This window comes from Tenrec ecaudatus, chromosome 2 (assembly GCF_050624435.1).
Source record: "Tenrec ecaudatus isolate mTenEca1 chromosome 2, mTenEca1.hap1, whole genome shotgun sequence".
NCBI classification, from domain to species: Eukaryota; Metazoa; Chordata; class Mammalia; order Afrosoricida; family Tenrecidae; genus Tenrec; species Tenrec ecaudatus.
The window spans coordinates 293,469,236-293,487,604 of record NC_134531.1 but is presented as its reverse complement, the minus strand read 5'-3'; the positions used below and the strand labels follow the sequence as shown (position 1 = coordinate 293,487,604).

General features: G+C 40.2%; 1 protein-coding gene across 1 annotated transcript in view; it reads right to left on the bottom strand.

The window, feature by feature from the left end:
* The window catches only part of MORC1 (MORC family CW-type zinc finger 1), a 224,168-nt gene that overhangs the window by 15,223 nt on the left and 190,576 nt on the right, over positions 1-18,369 (bottom strand). The window contains exons 21-25 of the mRNA XM_075542961.1: positions 17,164-17,277; positions 13,076-13,222; positions 9,317-9,367; positions 5,549-5,636; positions 4,141-4,194 (exon numbers count right to left, since the gene is read on the bottom strand). Coding sequence (XP_075399076.1) covers positions 4,141-4,194; positions 5,549-5,636; positions 9,317-9,367; positions 13,076-13,222; positions 17,164-17,277 — 454 coding nt within the window. The remainder of the gene's footprint in view (positions 1-4,140; positions 4,195-5,548; positions 5,637-9,316; positions 9,368-13,075; positions 13,223-17,163; positions 17,278-18,369) is intronic.

Genomic DNA, 18,369 nt, shown 5'->3' with positions numbered 1-18,369 from the left:
GTTGCTGACGGCAGATGGCTCTTGGCTCAAAGCAGAGAACACCAAAAAGATGTTTCCTTGTGTTTTCTTGCCTATACAAAAGCATTTGCCTGTGTGGACTAAAACTAACAATGGATAGCCTTGAGAAGAATGGAAATTTCAGAACACTTCATTGTGCTCATGTGGAAACTGTACATACCACAAGAACTAGTCATTCAAACAGAGCAAGGTAATAGTGCGCAGATTCAAATAAAGAAAAATGTGCGTCCAGCTTGTATCTTCTCACCACACTTGTTAAATCTGTATGTCAAGAAGATAATTCAAAGAACTAAGTACATGAAGAAGAAAATGGGATTAGGAAGTCTTATTAACAATTTGTGATATGCAGATGATGAAGCCTTGCTTCCTGAAAGTTAGAACTTTAAGCCTTCGATGAAGATCAAGAACTACAGCCTTCGGTCTGGACTGCAGCTCAGTGTAAATAAAACCAAAATTCTCACGAGAGGACCAAGAGGTAACCTCGTGATAGATGGAGAAAAGGTTGAAGTTGGTATGGATTTAATCTTGCCTGAATCCACAATCAATGCGTACAGCAGCAGCAGCAGTTAAGAAACCAACGATACACTGCGTTAGGCAAATCTGCTAAGACCTCTTTAAAGTGTTGAAAAGGGCAGACGTCACTTTGAGAACTAAGGCGTGCTTCACCCAAACCACAGTATTTTCAATCCCCTCATCTAAAAGTTGGGCATTACATAAGGCAGAAAAAGAATTGATGCATTGGGACTATGGTGCTGGCGAAGAAAGTTCAAGTACCCTGCACTGCCCAAAGAGCCTACACGTCTGTCTGGGAAGAAGCAGAGTACGAGTAGTGGTCCTTAGAGGCAAGTAGGGTGAGACTGGTCTCCTGTACTTGAATTTGGCCGGCGAGATCATTCCTGGAGAAGGATAGTGTGCTTGGGAAAGCAGAGGGGCAGCGGAAAGAAGACTTCTGCTTGCCATCCTTGTGGACCACGCTTCTTTCAAGACAGCTCGGGCTGTCCTTTTAGCAGCCCATGATACTCTCCTTATTCTTTGCCAGCACCACAATTCAAATGCATGGTTTCTTCTTCAGCCTTCTTAGTCCGTGGACAGCTGTCATATGTCTACGAGGCAAATGAAAATACCCTGGCTTGGGTCAAGCACGTGGAAAGCGGCATCATGTTTAATTTGGGAGGGCTATCCACAATGGTCATATAGCACAGAGAGTATGAACAGTGACACTGCATTGTTCATGTCAAGGTGTTGAATGGAAGAATATTTTGTTGTATATGTTTTTGCAACAATTGAAAAAAATAATTGCATGAATAACAAGGAGTACAAGGAAGAAGAGAATGTTCTCACATTGATCATGACAATGATTGAACAAGTCTTCCTGATATGATTGAACTACTGAATTGTATGATATATGGATATAGTGCCAATTAAATTGCTTAAGAAGAGAAAACAGCATCATGGTTAAAGCATCATTAAAGGACCTATATAGAGACGCATGGCAATCTAACACTTTGCGAATTTCTAAGTTTTATTACTTAAGCATTTAGACCAAGCTTCCCTAACAGAGAAAGAACTCGAGGGATATCCAGAAACCCTTACTAGTAGTTCTTCAGGCTGGTTGTCCCAGGTTCTTGGTTGGGATTATTCCTGGCAGGGAAGTAAGTCAACCTTGAGTAGATCCCACCAACCACACATAAAACATATCTCACACACAAAGATTTCACTGTACAGAAGTCTGTATGAGTGATATGAAAGAAAACGGTGTACCAAGGGTTTTGGAGTGAGAAAATTCTGGGTTTATATCCTGAATCCCCCGCTCCCATGAAGCACGTCATTGGCCCACAACCTCTCTGAATCTCTTACTTCATTACTGAAGCAGAGTTAGTGATGCTGTACTCTAAAATTACTGTGAGGGTAAAGTGTGCACAGCTCGAATTGTTCTTGTACAATGGGAGTTTCACATGAATCGATGGAAATAATATTAGTGCTTGAAAAAAGGTCAAACACTTTGAAAGTAAATTTCCTTTTCATTGCCATTAATGAATGTTGACAAGTGATTTATCAAGCTGAAACCATTCAATTATTACTGCTCCAACTAAATACTATTTAGAAGTAACTAAATTCACTTTTCAATTGAAATTGCGATAAACTAAAAAATGCAACCTCGTTTCATTTCCAGTTGCCCCTCACAGTTCAAGAGGCATGTGGTTTGAGACAGCAGAAGAAAACATATCAGTGACTGTTGTTAAATTCAAGTACATCCTTAAAATGGAATACTGTGATGCAGCCTTTGTAAGGACCTGTATGAAGTTCTGATCTTGATTTTAAGTTTGGCCAGCGATTTGCCTTTGGGAAATTTACCCTTCTATTTAAATCATAAGACCAAGATACTGAAACACTCTCTGGAACTTAGTCAGGAGTACAGCCCCAGAGAGTGCTAGTCACTTCCTACTTCTTATAGATCCATATGCTGTCATGGCAGTTTTCCAGCAGATGGTGGAAGCTTCTTGAAGAAGGTTCTAGCATCTATGGCAGTGATGGAGTTGGCACAGATTTTGGAAAACACAAGTTAAGTGTTTATGTAGAGTCTCAGTCAGGAGGGGGACAAGTGAGGCTTTCTAATCCTGTAAAGAATTACAGTCTTAGAAAGTCACAACAGCAGTTCTAACCTGTTCCAAAGGGCTGCTGTCAATTTGAATGGACTGAAAGGCAATACGTTTGAGTGTCTCAATATTGATCCTAGTATCAGGAAAAGTTGTGAGGTTCGGAGCTTTATAATGAGCTTGGAAACTTCGAGTCGCCATCCAGACTCCAACGTTAATTGACATAGTTCACATCTTGGAGCCTTAGTTCCTGTAAGTATAAAATGAGGATGCTGGCAATATACAACATTTTGAGATATTTCCTCAGCAGAATTGAAGGATATTATAAGCTCTTCTTTTTTTTTCAGGAAATTTTCAGGAACTAAGTACACAGTATAGCTCAAAGACTGTAAAGAAAAAAATTCTATCATTTTTCTTTAGATATAGAGTATGAAAATTGTATAAAATATACTAAAATATGAATTAGAGTAATCTTGGATTGGTTTGTGTGATAGGTAGGTTTATTGTGCCAACCTAGCCAATAAACACATGTAGGATTAATAAGGTTGCAGTTTGATTGAAGGGAAAAGAGATAAAAGGCTCAGCAAGCCTTTATGTCTCTTGCTCTCTGATGATTGGACCAGTGTGTGACTGCCTTAACTAGTTCTGTGCCTCAACTTGCAAGCTACAATACCTGTGGGACACCCAACCTGTGGATTGTGTTGCTGTATTTTGAGGTTCCTTCAAGACCTGCTTCTCCACACTGCTGGTACGTACATCACTTGAGCTGGGGACTGTCGGACCATGTCATCTGGCTGACTGTTGGTGACCTACCCTGCTGTTTGCTGCCTCTGGCTGGACTGCCTGCATTGCTGTACAGAAGACTCAGCTGTTTGCTTCCTTGATTTGCACCCAGCAGCCCTCGTGAGTTGAAGAACTGCCAATGTATTAACTGTCTCATGGAAGTGAGTTGAACCGAGCCCACTGCTCTGTGGACTAATTAGCTATTTATTTCTTCGTGTTTTTGTTTCTCTAGAGAACCCTATCTAACAGAGTTTGGGACTATAGATGGATTATTTTGAATTCCTTTTATTTTCTTGTATTGTGGATTATTTATCCTAATGATTATTTTCATAATAAAAAAAGTCAGAAACAAGGCTATTGATAACATCAGCATACAAAAGTAATCCAACGATATTAAAATCCCTGAAATAATTTATAACTGAATCTACAAATGATTTTTGCTTTAGGCTAGTATCAGCATTTCAGTGACTGTAACTCTCAAAAGACTCAGAATACCATGTTTCTGGTTCAAAATAGAGCCTTTTCCCAAGTGTTTCACATGCTTTGTGTTATACACATTTTGCATTTGAAAATTCAGAATGATGTTGTTTTTGGCACTTGATATTACATGCTAGTCTAAGTCTTGATAAATGCTTGCAAATTTGATTCCTTTCCAGTTCTAACAGTTGGAAATGTACACTCTTTCTCCTTTGGAACACAGGATCATTTAAAATATAAATGACTACTCTGAAAGGAAGCTTACCTGGTTGAAACACATTTTCAGCTTTGTGTTTGTCTGCTCTGGGCATTGCTCCAACTGTTTTTGTAAATGATAATAGAACAAGATGTTAACTTTTAGAGAATAGACTGCCCATAACGGAGTTATAAATTCAAGTACATGGTATTGAAAAAGTCTAGAACTGGTCAATCTTAATACAGGGGGTCTTTGAAGCCACAGCCTAATTAAATCAATTAACTAAATTATACCTCCCATCATTCCAAAAAAGGATGAAGGCAGCTTAATAAATAAAACATTGCTAATGCAATTCTAAGGATTCCAAAATCAAGATAAAGAAAAATTAAAAGGAATTATATGAAACACTTAAGGGATCTGCCAAGAATGCGTTCGGATCTGACTTTCTGGAAGGGCAATGCCAGGTTATGGAAATAGTTTCTTTTAGAAAAATTAATGCAAGACTGGTACCAAGAGTCCCTGGCATACAGATTAATGTTTGAGGCCATAGATGGCACAGGTCACCTGAAAAAAGCCTTTTATAGAGAGAAGAAAGTGGTCCAGGAATGAGCCCTTAGCCCAGACGACATTTAAAAACCAAAGAGACGGGGGAGTTGGCAACACAGAAAATGAAAAAAGGTACAAGCAAGGAAACACCAGGATGAGGAGAGCGTGTTATCATAGAAACCAGATGAAGAAAATGCTTCAAGAAGGGAGAAGTGGGCAGCTGGTTGAAAGTTTCAGAGGTCAGAGAAGATAAGTAGTGATTCTTGCATTTGTCAGCATTAAGATGACTAGTGATACTGACAAGAACAGTCCTGGTTAACTGTTACCAATGATGATTAAGTAGCAAATGAAAGATTTCTCCCCAGATCTGACTGAGGTACCTAACATCTCTGATTCATTATTTGAAGATCTTTTCACTGAAAGTCTTCCCAGGTTCATCCATCATTCCCTCAGATAACAACCAGCATACCAGGGACCAAGGAATCCACCAAGCCTGGCAGGGGGGTCTTCCTCACTGATAGTAAAAGTGACACTTGGTCACGTGCCTGCACACTTCACTCAGCAAGCCTCTGCTGTGGCCTTCACACCCACTCCTCTTCCCAGCTCCTCATAAAAGATGACTGAAGAAGTGTTTCTAAGGAACCTAATATCTATTTTTGATAAAGGGAGATAAGTCGGGGCCTATGTACTATTTCTTTTGATCTTTGCAGCTTATTTTTGTCAGTCCCTACTACCTTCTCCAGCCATATTTAACCCTTGGCGTAAACGGTATCGAATGCAGCTTCAATGCTGAGTTGACATAGAGCTCTCCGTTGTCATTCACTTCAGCCAGTCTAGGTCCTTTTAAAGGTATGCTTTACATTTTTGCTTCACTGAAGAGTCAATTCATACTCCCCTGCCAGTGTCCCAGAGTCTACACTGGTCAACTCACCTCAGAACTTGTTACAGGTTCCTCCACAAAAATGCAGTCAAATTCTGGTGGTAGCTGATATTCAGGGAAGAAATACTGCAGAAGCTTCCTAGGAATACAAGCAGAGCAGAATTAGGGCAATAGAGCTCTCGCCTGCTAGAAGCGGTTCCACTCCTGAGTGTCAAGCATCCTGGCAAAGATGAGCATCCGTGTTTCTTCCATACTCGATTTTTACCACAGGCATCCAAGTGGGCTTCAGAAAGCAGAGATCGGCAAGGAAAGAGGGTACGACTAAGAAAGAGCACCCGGATGGATCCTCCCGGGTGCAAGACTATTCTGTACCTTAACGATACCAAGGCGGACATCTTGAACGTAATACTATTTTTCAAATAGAAACAATCGGGAGAAATTGAGTACAGGATGAGGAGTGTTATTTCTTGGAATTATTGTGAATCTGAAACCATCTCAAAATTACAGTTTTTTCAAAAGGAAATAAGCATCCAAGCATGGACTCCCAGTGCTCAGAAATCTGTAATCATGCAGTCCAGCAAAGTCATCTTGCTACCACTTGCTCGTTTTTTGCCCTCCACACAGATCTTGCCCATGGAAAAATTGCTGGGGTAAGACTTGGGCTAACTATGGGATGTCTCATTTTCTTAGGAAAACCAAAGCTGTTAAAATGCCAGAGAAATTCCTCTTACTGGGACCTCTGGAGAACTGGAGAATCTGGTGGCATCCATTTCTCTGAGGTGCTTAACTCTGCCCAAAGGCAGCAGTACCCCACCTGCTCTAGGGCGACAGCTGCCTCTAGGGTGAATCGCCTGGACTGCATATTTCATTTTTGTGAGAATCTGAAATGTAGGTATGTGTCGCCACCATGCCTTAAATGTGTATTGAGTGTTTTTATGTTGAAGCTTTCCGTGAGCCCCATGCATGACCTCATAGGGATTTACAAAACAAGGTCATGTGGCATACCAAAGGTAAAATAGCTAATTCTCATACAACTTACATTTACATTCTTAGCATTTCACTGTTATTTTTTATATAAATATTCATTGAAATTTTCAAAGCGATTCAAATAAAACACTTAAGAATCCTCAACACTGTACAAATATCACACACACACACATTCTTTTCACTGCATACACACAGTATCTCAGAACTACTTCCGTGGTTGAAAAGAAGATGAGTAAGATTGGGACCAGGTGAAAAGGTGCACATAAGAGAAGCAGCATCACATGGCCAAAGAAGGAAAGCCACACCAGGAGTCCCCAGGGATGGAGGGCTGCTGTCCATCTGCGGTTAGTGTGTTGAGGGACAAGGGCTGTAAGGACTTTTACTTGAGCCACTCCTGTTTCTTCCCTAAACAAATTCCCTTTCCATCATGCCGGGGTTCAAGTAGTTCCTGAAGGCTGGTCCTTTTCATGGCGGACACACATTCAGGTGTATTTAGATGACTAGAGCGTATTAGCAATCTCTAAATAATCTACTCTTAAATAACATTCTTGCCGTCAATTGGGAAACACCAGCAAGGAAGCAGGCTATCAGAACACCGAGCAATGTAGGTTAGGAGGGTAATAAAAACGTAGTCCCATGGTGCCTAGAGAAGAGGAGGCCAAAAGGAAGCAGGCGCTAGCCAGCATCATGGACATGGGGAAACGCAGGGAATACTCCAAGCACCACATGTGGAGGGCTTATCTTCCTTTGACAATGAGTCCCCTGGGTCAAATTCAACTGCCCTTTATAAAGTGTTGTGTTATAAACATCCTAATCACACACACACACACACACACACACACACACACACACACATAAACCTCAAGAAAACCCTTCGAGTGAGGATTCTTTCCTGTCTAAACTTCTCGGGTTTGGGGATTAGTAAACACCCCTCCTACACACTCCACCCTTCCTTGGCATTCACTCCCCACTCTCAGGCCTAATCAGCTTCCCTGCAGCTTCCTCCTTTGTCTTTCTGTCTGCAGGATCCTGTGTTTAGTCTTCTCTTCTCTCCTTACAATTGCTTTGACCCAGTTTCTCCCTCCAGAATTCTGTATCACACACTGCCTAACATGGAAGGCAAATGACTCAGCTTCTTTCATTTTCCAAATACAAACAAGCAGGCCTTCTTCACCAACAAAATGAATTCAGGGAAACTGCTGAAGATATGCAATGTCAAAAAATAAGGGTCTGACTATAGATGTTTAAGAACTTTAAAAAATGTATTAACTTATTCCGTTGAGTCCTTGGCTTCAATGACACCCTTCAGGGATGTCTTCCTTTGTTCTGTCTCCTCTCTTAAATTGTGGAGTTCTTTAAGGATAGACATAAGGGTACTCTCTAAGCTATGAAGGTTCTTTAAAGTAGACAGGCAAGGATGCATTCAGAGCAAAACCATAGGAATAAGCCAGTGTTCATTCACTACAATCCACTCTAGTGGGTCTTGTACAGTCTGAGGAGACTACTGACCCGGTGTGACTCCCACTTCAAGTGTACTCTCATTCCACCTAGAAACAGCCTTTCATTTGGCATATACATTCACACTTCCACCCCCACCCCTCCACCAGCATGCTTGATAGCGAAGTTAAGATGGTATCTTTGTTTAAGATTTTCTCTCTTCTCAAGAATTCAAATATCAAACCCCCTACACATCTTCCTGGAGGTTCTGTGGTGGCTCCACTGTAGAATGTTCACCTTCCATGCAGGAGACCATGTGGGATTCTTGGCCAATGCACTGAAAAAAAAATGTCTAGTGGAGGTGTGTGTGTCGCTGTGATGCTGAACAGGTGTGAGCAGAGCTTCCAGGCTACGATGGACTAGGAATAAAGGCTTGGTGATCTACCTCTAAAAATCCACTAATGAAAATCCCAGGGAGCACAACATTCCAATCCATCGCGATGCGGAGGACTGAGCGGCATTTTGTTCTGTTTTGTGTGGGGTCGCCATGAGTCAGAGACGTGAGTCAATGACAGCTAGCCACAACAAACATCGTTGGCCCTTGACTATGATTCACCTCTGAGTTGAATTTCTATAGAATCGATGTCCAACTCTGAAAGTTTGGATTGGCAGCGTGTAAGGTTCAACTAGACTAGCTGGAAACTAAACAAACACTGTTGAATAAATAAAGGATAAGTTTCAGCTAAGTGCAAAAAGTTCATTTTAATGCTGGCGTCCCATTTCTTTCTCTGGAGAGTAATTTTTAACTGAGAAAAATCTTCCTCTTACTTGGATTCACTCCATTGCTTCTCAAAAAGGCTTGAGTACACAGAACTATCTAGGCACGCAGCTGTTCTTTTAAATAACAACTGCATTAGTTAGCTCAGGAGGGGCTGCAGGGAAGAGTAAGTCCTTGCTTGAGGTAAACTGAAACTCACTGCTTCAACCTAGTGAGAAAGACTAAGATGAAATCGTAATGTGATGACCCTGTTAAAAATCAGAATCAGATGATGTTTTCTGAAACAACTCAACTAATTTAAGTCAGTGGCCATTTTCTGTTTCATCAGCAAGTGATGACAATGCAGGGGGGGGGGGGGAATGTGACTTTCTTTTTAACTCTTTATTTGCTGGTAACATCCTCTTATATATTTATTTACCTAAGATGACCAAAATGACATCATTACATCTATGTAGTTGAAATAAACGTCGTCTTCTGTATTATGACATGTACATATATAAGAATAAACTTGACACAAATGACATTATAGCTAAGTGATTAAGAGCTTCAACTGCGACTGTCTAGATTCATCCCCATTTGATCACTGAGGGTTATGAGATACTAGGTCAACTACTTACCTGCTATGTGCTTCAGTTTTCTCACCTGCTAAATGGTGATACTGAAAGTATCTATTTATAGAGTTTTTATAAGGTTGATGTGAATTAATACATGTAAATCCCCTAGCGTTGGTGTCCGGGCCATAGCATAAATAGCTATTATTATAATTATTACAGTGTATTTAAAATGTGACACTTCAAAATGTGATCATCTACAGAAGGGCAATATTTTATATCCAGCTTTAGACTATCTCTAACAAAACTCAATCTCACCCTGTTATTTGAAAGTATATCAGGCAACATCACTCAGTACTTTTTACACGAAGCCTTTCAATTTACTTAATATATTCTTTGAACTTCTACTAGTATATATTATACATGGTATGGAGAGTTTCATCTATTTTAAAAGAATTTATTGTAATTAAGGATTAAAGTAATTCAAGTAAAATCTAGAGAAAAGTAAGACGACAAGCATATGCTAATCTAAGCACAAGCGGGATGAACACTGACCGTAAAAATTACTATCTTCCAAAATTGATTATGGTAATGATTGTACAACTCTTCTGGATATGATTGAGCTATTGGATTGTATAATCTGTGGATATGTCCCAATAAAACTGTTGAAAAAAAGAAAAAGGAAAGAAAGTAATCCCCTGTTTTTAAAAAATCGGTTCAGTTGGCTTTAATTAAACAGAACGGGCAAAACTTACCACGGCGTGGCAATGTGAACGGGACAAAGATACGTGACCTGACTGGAGAGAGCACTCCGCACATTTGAAAGATACGGAATCTCCTCCTCCCCGTGCAATGCCCAAGGTCAAGGTGATGAGTGATTCTGCGCACAAAGGACATTGTCCTCTCCACGTTACACAAAGAAGACACACTCCCCGTACCTTCGGTCCAGTTAATAACAGGACTAACATATGAAACAGACAGAATAGTGCCATCTAGGAAGGTAACACGGTAAAGAAACATCTGTTTTCACTGGTGAAATATGAGACAGCGCACGGTACATTGCTAAGGGCAGAAGAGAAAATTGGTCAAATGAAAATCTCATTTGGTTCCAGCTAGAACTTCCCATTCTCTTTTTTTCTTTTTAAAAATAAAATAATCACCCCCAGAAAATTCAGGTGGTACAGAAAAGAGCTACTATTTTATCAACACATTTGGATTTCGGAGTGCTCAGTTGATAACAGGGTGGTGATCTTAAGAAGTAAAAATGCTACATGATTATCAGAAAGAAGGTTTGTGGGCAATTTTAATCTTTTTTGACGCCCCATTATAGGAATGGACACACTTTAAGGTCTTAGGACACCCAATCATGTGATCCCTTTCTTGATCACATATAACTCATTAAATGAATAGAAATGTGCTTAGATGCAGAACAAAACAAACAACACACACACACACTCATTGCCTAACTCATAGCAACCCTAAAGAACAGGGTAGACTACCCCTGTAGATTGCCAACACTGTAACTCTTTACTGAGTAGAAAGCTTCATTTTTCTCCCATGGAGTAGATAGTGGTTTTGAACTGCTGACCTTTCGCTTAGTAGCCCAACAGGTAACTCACTGCATCATCAGGCCTCCCACAACAACAACCAAACAAAAATAAGGAAAAGGTAAATTTGTTGTTGTTGCTGCTTTTACTCAAGAAACTACTAAATCTTTTAAAGGCACTCAGACAAGTCTCTCTAGGTCTCCTCAGTGTTCAATAAGGAAATGCTTAAAGTGGGCTTGTCCTCTGCAGTTGTCGATCCGATTGCAGATGCAACTTTCAACATGCGACTTAGTTCCTCTGAATTCCACTGACCTTGACCAGAAAGCAAAGACAAAGTCTCCTGTTTGAGGGAGTGAGGAGATAATGGACAAACCACTCATGGGAGAAGACTCACCTGTAATTAAGAGTGAAAAGTTATAGGTCTTCCTGTGAAGAAGCAGCTGGTGGATTTGCACGGTCATCTCGGTGACTAGCAATTTCATGCTCACCCAGCAGTGCCACCGGCATTTCCTCGTAAGTGGACCTCAGACCTTAGTGGTGATAACCACACATTTTAACGGTGATTTGCACATTTATTATGGATGCTACAGGTACCACTTAACCAGTTGCTAGAGGTGACTTCAACTCATGGTAACGTCATATGTGTTCCGAGTAGCACTGGGCTTCACAGGCTTTTCAAATGTTTTTGCTTTTTGGTTTGTTTTTTCTTCAGAAGTAGATCACTAGGCCTTTATTCTGAAGTGCTTCCGGTGGATGTGAACTAACAATCCTTTAGTTATTTATTGGCTGAATGTGTTACACATTTGTACCACTCGGGGATGTTATATAGAAACGCAGGTATTCATAACTTGCTATATATTTCCATGCTTGAGTGATTTGCCATAATCACTAAGCTTTACACACCAGGATTCAAATTTAGGTCTATCCTACTTCAAAGCTAAGGAAATTAAATACTATGGCTGGAAAAACATGAACAGATAGGAGACTAGGGAGAGAATCTCTAGTCTTCTGAAATATTCATTTAGATAGCTGAACAACTGGTCATTGTCCAATCCCATCTGCACGGCACTGTCCTGCTTCTGCCCCATTCCCAGGACAGAGTAGACCGGGTAACCTAAGCCCCACGGCACGGTTGGTGGGCAGAAGTTGGTGGTCCGGTGGTCTTCGTTTCTCAATCTATGGCTTGTCTCTGTATCCTTAGTATCATTAGTAAAAATAGGTTAGCATGCAAAGTCCACGGTGGATGCACCTGCCTACAACCAGAACACTTTCTCCAGGGGATGGACAGGTGGCGATCTCAGATCTAGGTGCAAGCTCCATGACTCAGGAAGCATAGCCCCCCGGCCCTGGATGCTGCCACATAGCCTTCTGTAACTCTCAAGGCTGCTGCAGCATTGTGCTCACAGTCTCATTTCACAAACTGGACTACGCATAACCTGAGGCCTGCGTAGAGGCCCCTCTTCACCATGGCCGGTCCTCTTTCTTCTGTTCTGCTTTTTCTCTCTTTGTCAGTGATCTTCTTCACGCATATGTGTCCCCTGCCATCCCCAAGGAAAACACTCTGCTTGCTAGGCCATGCTCTATGCTCTCTTTGCTGCTGAGCCTCACCCCACCCTGGCCCCTCACGGTCTCCAAAATCATAATACAAACTTCCTCTGCTAATCGGTGATGTTACTGTTTTACTCTTTCATAGGACACCTATTCCAGCAAGCTCCACTTTAAATTGATTTCACAGACCTGGTCACAAAGCTCTCGGTTACATTGATTCTGTTTGGAAATGCCTTGAATCTTGGATTTTGTCTCCTTCCTGTTTTCTCTCCTTTGAGAACTCAGCCCGAGACATCTAAATTCCTAAAATAACCACATCCACAAAGGTTAATCTTCCACACTGAACAAAACAGTAAAATTTCATTACTCTCAATAAATTTAGTATCTAAAACTACAAAAAGCCTTTAAAAAAGGTCATACAAATACCATGAGAGTTTTTGTGTGACAAAAAAAGAAAAAAAAACAAGAATTCTTTATTACATTCAGGAGAGGACTAACATCCATTATATTGCTGGGCCTTTTAGCAATAGACTATTAGCAACTGTAGTTCTATTTCAAGGGACATTTAACCCATGATAATATCTAAACAGTGTCATTAGAAGAGAAATCTTAAAATCATTCTATTGAATTTTCTAAATAACATTACCACTCAATTTGGGGGAAGTGCCCTAAGTTGTCACTGCTTAGAAAGTTCAACAAAGCATGTGGAAATATGTTAGTAAAGCTTTACCTTAAGTTAGACATCAATTTTCTCTTTGTTTCTTGGAAAGGTGTATTTGGGAAAGACTCCGTCAGAGAAGAAGAAACGTTGTGATCGCCATGTTCAGAAACCCCAGCTTTGCGTTCAGACATTGCCTTCAAATCTTCCATCATCCCACTGAGCCAAAAACAACAACAACAACAACACACAAGCAGAGATTTAAAGTTCCAAAGTGGGAATCACCTTCGATACCAATAAATCTGCTTATCCCAGAAAAATCTTATTTCAAGATTTCTAGGTAACCAAAATCAAATCGAATTGATGATCATTTATGGTGATCGATGGGAACCATGTATCGCTCGTCTCTTATTTGCCAAGGAGGCTTTCAAATAAAAGCTCTCCACTGACTTGGGAGACAGACAGAAGGGTATTCTAGGTGAAGCGTAATCATCACGGAGCACAGATCATGGCAGGCTGTCCAAAGGAGGTGGGTGGAGGGAGCAAGGCGGTGTAGCAGGGTCTGGTGGCCATGGGGAGACAACTGGAGGTTATCTACGCAGACCAAACACTGCCATCAGAAAGTTTTGAGAATGACAGTGAGGTAGTCACAGACACACTTTAAAAGGCTAACAGGCACCTATGAAATCAAATTGGCAGCAATAACCCAAAAGACTAAAAAAGAACCATAAGGTTCATGGGGGAGGTAAAACTCAGAAAAAGAAGGTAAAAAATCATTGTAACATTCAGAGAATGTCACTGAATTGTGACTGCAGTTACAACTGAACTGGTAGATGTGCTGCAATGTATTTTCTCAATAACAGCAACAAAATAAATGATTTTTTAGAATCCCTAAACAATTCTGCAGGAATCTCTTGACACTGCCTGGTAAGCATTGGACGACGAACCACAATCTTGATATTCTCCTGCTCTTCGGGGGAACGAAGAGGCCGTCTGCTCCTCTAATGACTTATGAAGCCTGGGAGGAAGCCTCTCGCTATGGAGCCTTACCAGGAGTTGCTGGGAATTAGAACGGGTTCGATGGCAGTGGGTTTGGGGAAGCACACATGCTTCCAAAGGCCCATGCGCATCCCAGAGATCCTGTCCCCTACCTTGAATAAAGGCCTCCCTTAGATCCACGTGCTGTGTAAAGTAGAAATTTAAATATACCTTGGTCACACACACACACACGGATGACTGCCTACAAAAATAATTCACAGCATAACAGCAAAAACTAGTATCATCTAAGGGTACCCAAAATGGTCAGGATTGTGAAAGTCTAGGGCTGGGGACAATATGGGGGGTGAAGTTGGGTAGATGGGGAGAGGTCAGATTACAAGAGCTTTGTCCAGTAATAGGAGGTTTTTGTAATCCTTTCATATTAAGGTCACGATGTTTACACAACACAGGCATTTTAAAAATTGGATAATAGTTGATTTAAGAGGGCATATATTTTTACTGTTAAGAGCTCTTTGGTACTAATTAGATTGTCTAGCTTGGGCTGAGATTTTTAAAAAAAGGTTAAATGCATTTTATAATCTAATGCCTAATTGTCTATTAAAGAATACTTGCACAATGTCTGAATGCTTGTTAATTTTATCCTCCGTGCTAAAATTTTATTGAAGAAGTTAAAAACTCTTTTTTGCCATTTTAGGAATGCCAGGAATTTATGCTGGGATTAGAAGTTAGGGATAAAGTGAAAATACACCGGAGCGTAAGTCTTCTCTGAAATGGTCTCTTTTATCAAATAATCATAGTGCCTACCTCAGAGATTTGTGCTAAGGATGAAGCAGAATATACGGAGAATTTAACTCCTTCTGTAGTATTAGAAAGTGCTCAGTTTAAAAACATAAAGTTGTCTCATCATCAAGTAGACTCCACTCATGGGGAGCTCTTGCGTGCCGCAGTGAAAGTATGCTCTATAGGTTTTCAAAGTCTGCACTGTAAGAAGTGTTATCTCCAAGTTTTCCTCTGAAGTGACTCTGGGGAGACTTGAACCTCTACTCTTTGGTAGATTGTGCTGCCCATTTGCACCACCGAGGGGATGCAGTCAGCAAATGGTATCTAATTATTGTTACTGTTGATGGTTACTATCATGATCATCTTTATTATAAGCCATGAGTACAGAACTTAATGACATCCTTCCATTCATATTGCTCTAGCTCAATTGTACTTTAATGTTTGTAATAGTTGGAGGAAATTTGGTGGAAAAATGCATTCTCTTTCAATTCCATTTTCTCAAGAACTTTTAGAAACCCCTTTGTGTTTACAATTCAGCAGTGATTTGGAAAATAAAAAAAACACAAACTTAGAAAACACCCAAAATAAAGTCTAAAATAATCCACGCAGATGTTTTAAATTAAATGTTGAATGAATTTTAAATTCTGCATCAAGTTTTAATAAATACCTGTAGGTGAAATCACTGACCATGAGAAAGCCTTGGAGAAAAGGTGGGAGAGAGATAGCATAATTCATTCAACCAACGAATATTGTTTAATGCATAATCAGCCATGTGTCATTCTAGACACTAGAGTTACAGAGGAAAGAAAGGCACAATTCCCATTATCCTAAAGTGCATTACCTTCTCGTGAAGAAACAAACAAAAAGAGAAAATAAGAAAGTTATAATGTAAAATGGCAGAAGAAATAAATGAATAAAGATGCCTTCAGATAGTATTGCGTGCTCTGAAAAACAATAAAAGGATAATTTGATACTGTGACTTTTAAAAAATGGAACGGACTACTCTAGATGAACTGGTTAGAGTAGACATCTCTGAGGTTACATATAAGAAGAAAATAAGGCTGCACCTGTCCTCACCTAGTTATTAAGCAATAGGAAGACAGAATTGTTCAAGTAGACACCACCTGACTGCCACTGTATCATAGGGACTTCGCATAGCAGTGGACAAATAAGTACTGAAGCTGAAAAAATTGGAATGCAACCTGATCGTTTCCACCATGATTCTGTGAGCGTGTAAGTAGAGACCAATCAGGACTATAAAGAACAGAATATATGGATCGATATTTGGAGAATAAAAGTGTATTAGAGGGTGGGGCGAGGGCAGAGGGCATTCACCCAAAGGAAGTATTGTGGGCAAAGGAATGGAAGTATGGGAGAAAACAGAATTATAAGCACGCTGGAGTCTCTCGAAAGCACAATGGGGCTGATAAGAGAAGGGGGCAAACTATCAGGTGGATTTATGCCAGGCTGTGGAGGTGTAACTTGCCTTAAAAGTAATGAAAAGCTTTCGATTAGACATTTATGAAATCCAATAGATATTTTTAATTTGAGTCAAAGAGTAAAGTGATCAGATTTGGATGTCAGAGTGAATTCTTCGATAGCAAACGCAGTCAAACAAAAGCTATTCTCATTTTTCTCGGTTCTCAATCACTGTTCTCCTGTGCGAAGAGCACAGAACCTGTATTCATTCAAACTGGTTCTAAGTTACTACCACTCATGCATCCTTTTGTTTTAATGTGGTGGCTTCCATGTTGCTGTAACACTGGGAGTTAAGGCACCCGTATTTTAAATACCAGGAGGGTCACTCAGAGGGAACGGGTTTCGATGGAAAGGGCACTTTCTCAAAGTAGAGTTGAAGTTGATATGTAGAAGCAAAGCTTTTGGACTGTCGTTTACTGAGGGGGCTCGATGGTAAATGAGAAGAGCGACTACACACATTCATGAAGAACAGGAACATGGAATGTACTAAATTTGAAAACTAGAAGTCATCCACGGTGAGGTGGTGTTCTGAAAAGATCAATATCCTAGTCATTAATGAGTTGAAATGGATTCCTATTCGTAATTCAAGCTCACTGCCTTGGTTGGGTCCTACTGACATGGATGCTACAGGCCAGAGTAGACCTGCCTCTCGGAGTCTATGAGACTGTAAATCCTTGGGGGGAGGAGAAAGCCTCTTTTTACTGTGATTTCAAACAGCTAGCCTTGCAGTAGCAGTTCAACACTAAGCAGATTGTAACTTGCCTTAAAAGTAAAGAAAGACCAGGAATCACTTTCTGCGTAGAAGAGTGAAGTCGTCAGAACTGAGTGTTAGGAGTGATTGTTTGGAGAGCAAAGGGAGTAAAATAAAGCTCTTCTTTTAGCTCTACCACCTGGGCTCTTACGCAGTCATATTGACCATTTCTATTAGGATAATTCTGCGGTCCACGGTACTAGAAACGACAAATTCAAGAGAAACAGCACTACGTTCAGTCAAAAAGAAGACATCAATATATCTCCTGCAGTACAATGCCGTAATTGATAGGATAGCATCCACTTGCCCACGGGGAAGAACAGTTGGTGCAACGATTACTTCAATTTACATACCATTATGTAAATTTACATACCATCCACTAAAGCCAGTGATGAAGAAGAATTCTACCAACTTCAGTGTTAATATACTCAGCTAGCTAATCAGGTACACTGATCATTACTGTTAATTGAAAAAGAAAAAATGGAAACAAAGAGTAATTGGAAAATATAGCCTTGATGATATCGAAACAAAGCTGGGAATGATATGATAGAATTCTGCAAGAAAAAACAACATCTTTGTAAACATCTTTATTAGCAACATAAATGATGACTATACAAGTGGATCTTCTGAGTTGGAACTCACAAGAATCAAATTTACTAGACCTGTGGAAAGAGACTATGGAGAAGCCCAATATCATCCATCAAAATAAGGCCAGGGGCTAACAATGGGACAGACCATCGTCTGCCAGTACATAAGTTCAGAATAAAGCTGACGAAAATGAAAAACAAGCCCATGAGGCCCAAAACACAAGCTTCGGGTATATCCCCTCTGAATTTACAGAGTAGTTCAACAACAGATTTGACCCACTGCACACTGATGATCAAAGACCAGACGAGTTGTGGGATAACATCAAGGCCATCATACACAAAGAAAGCAAAAAATCGTTAAAAATGGGGAAGAAAGAAAATACCGAAGAGGATGTCAGAAGAGTGTCTTGAGACTTGCTCTTGAATGTATATTACTTCAAGGAACTTGAAGAAATGATGAAGGAAAGATGGAGACAGAGAATCCCAAGAGGTGATTCAAGACAAGAAAGTAAAGCATAACGATGACATGTGAAGAGCCTTGGAGTTAGACAGCTGAGAGGGAAGGAAACAGCATATCCCAAGCTGAAATAACTGAAGGGAGTTATGTCTCGCGTTCCAATTTGGAAAAAGTCTATGGCAAAATATTGCATGATGCAGAGAGTATCAAAAGAAGTTGTACAGAACAGACTGTCATCACAACAAAAATAACTGATTAGCATTCCCTCATTTCAAGAGGTAACATATAATCAAGGACTTATGGGAGTGAAAGA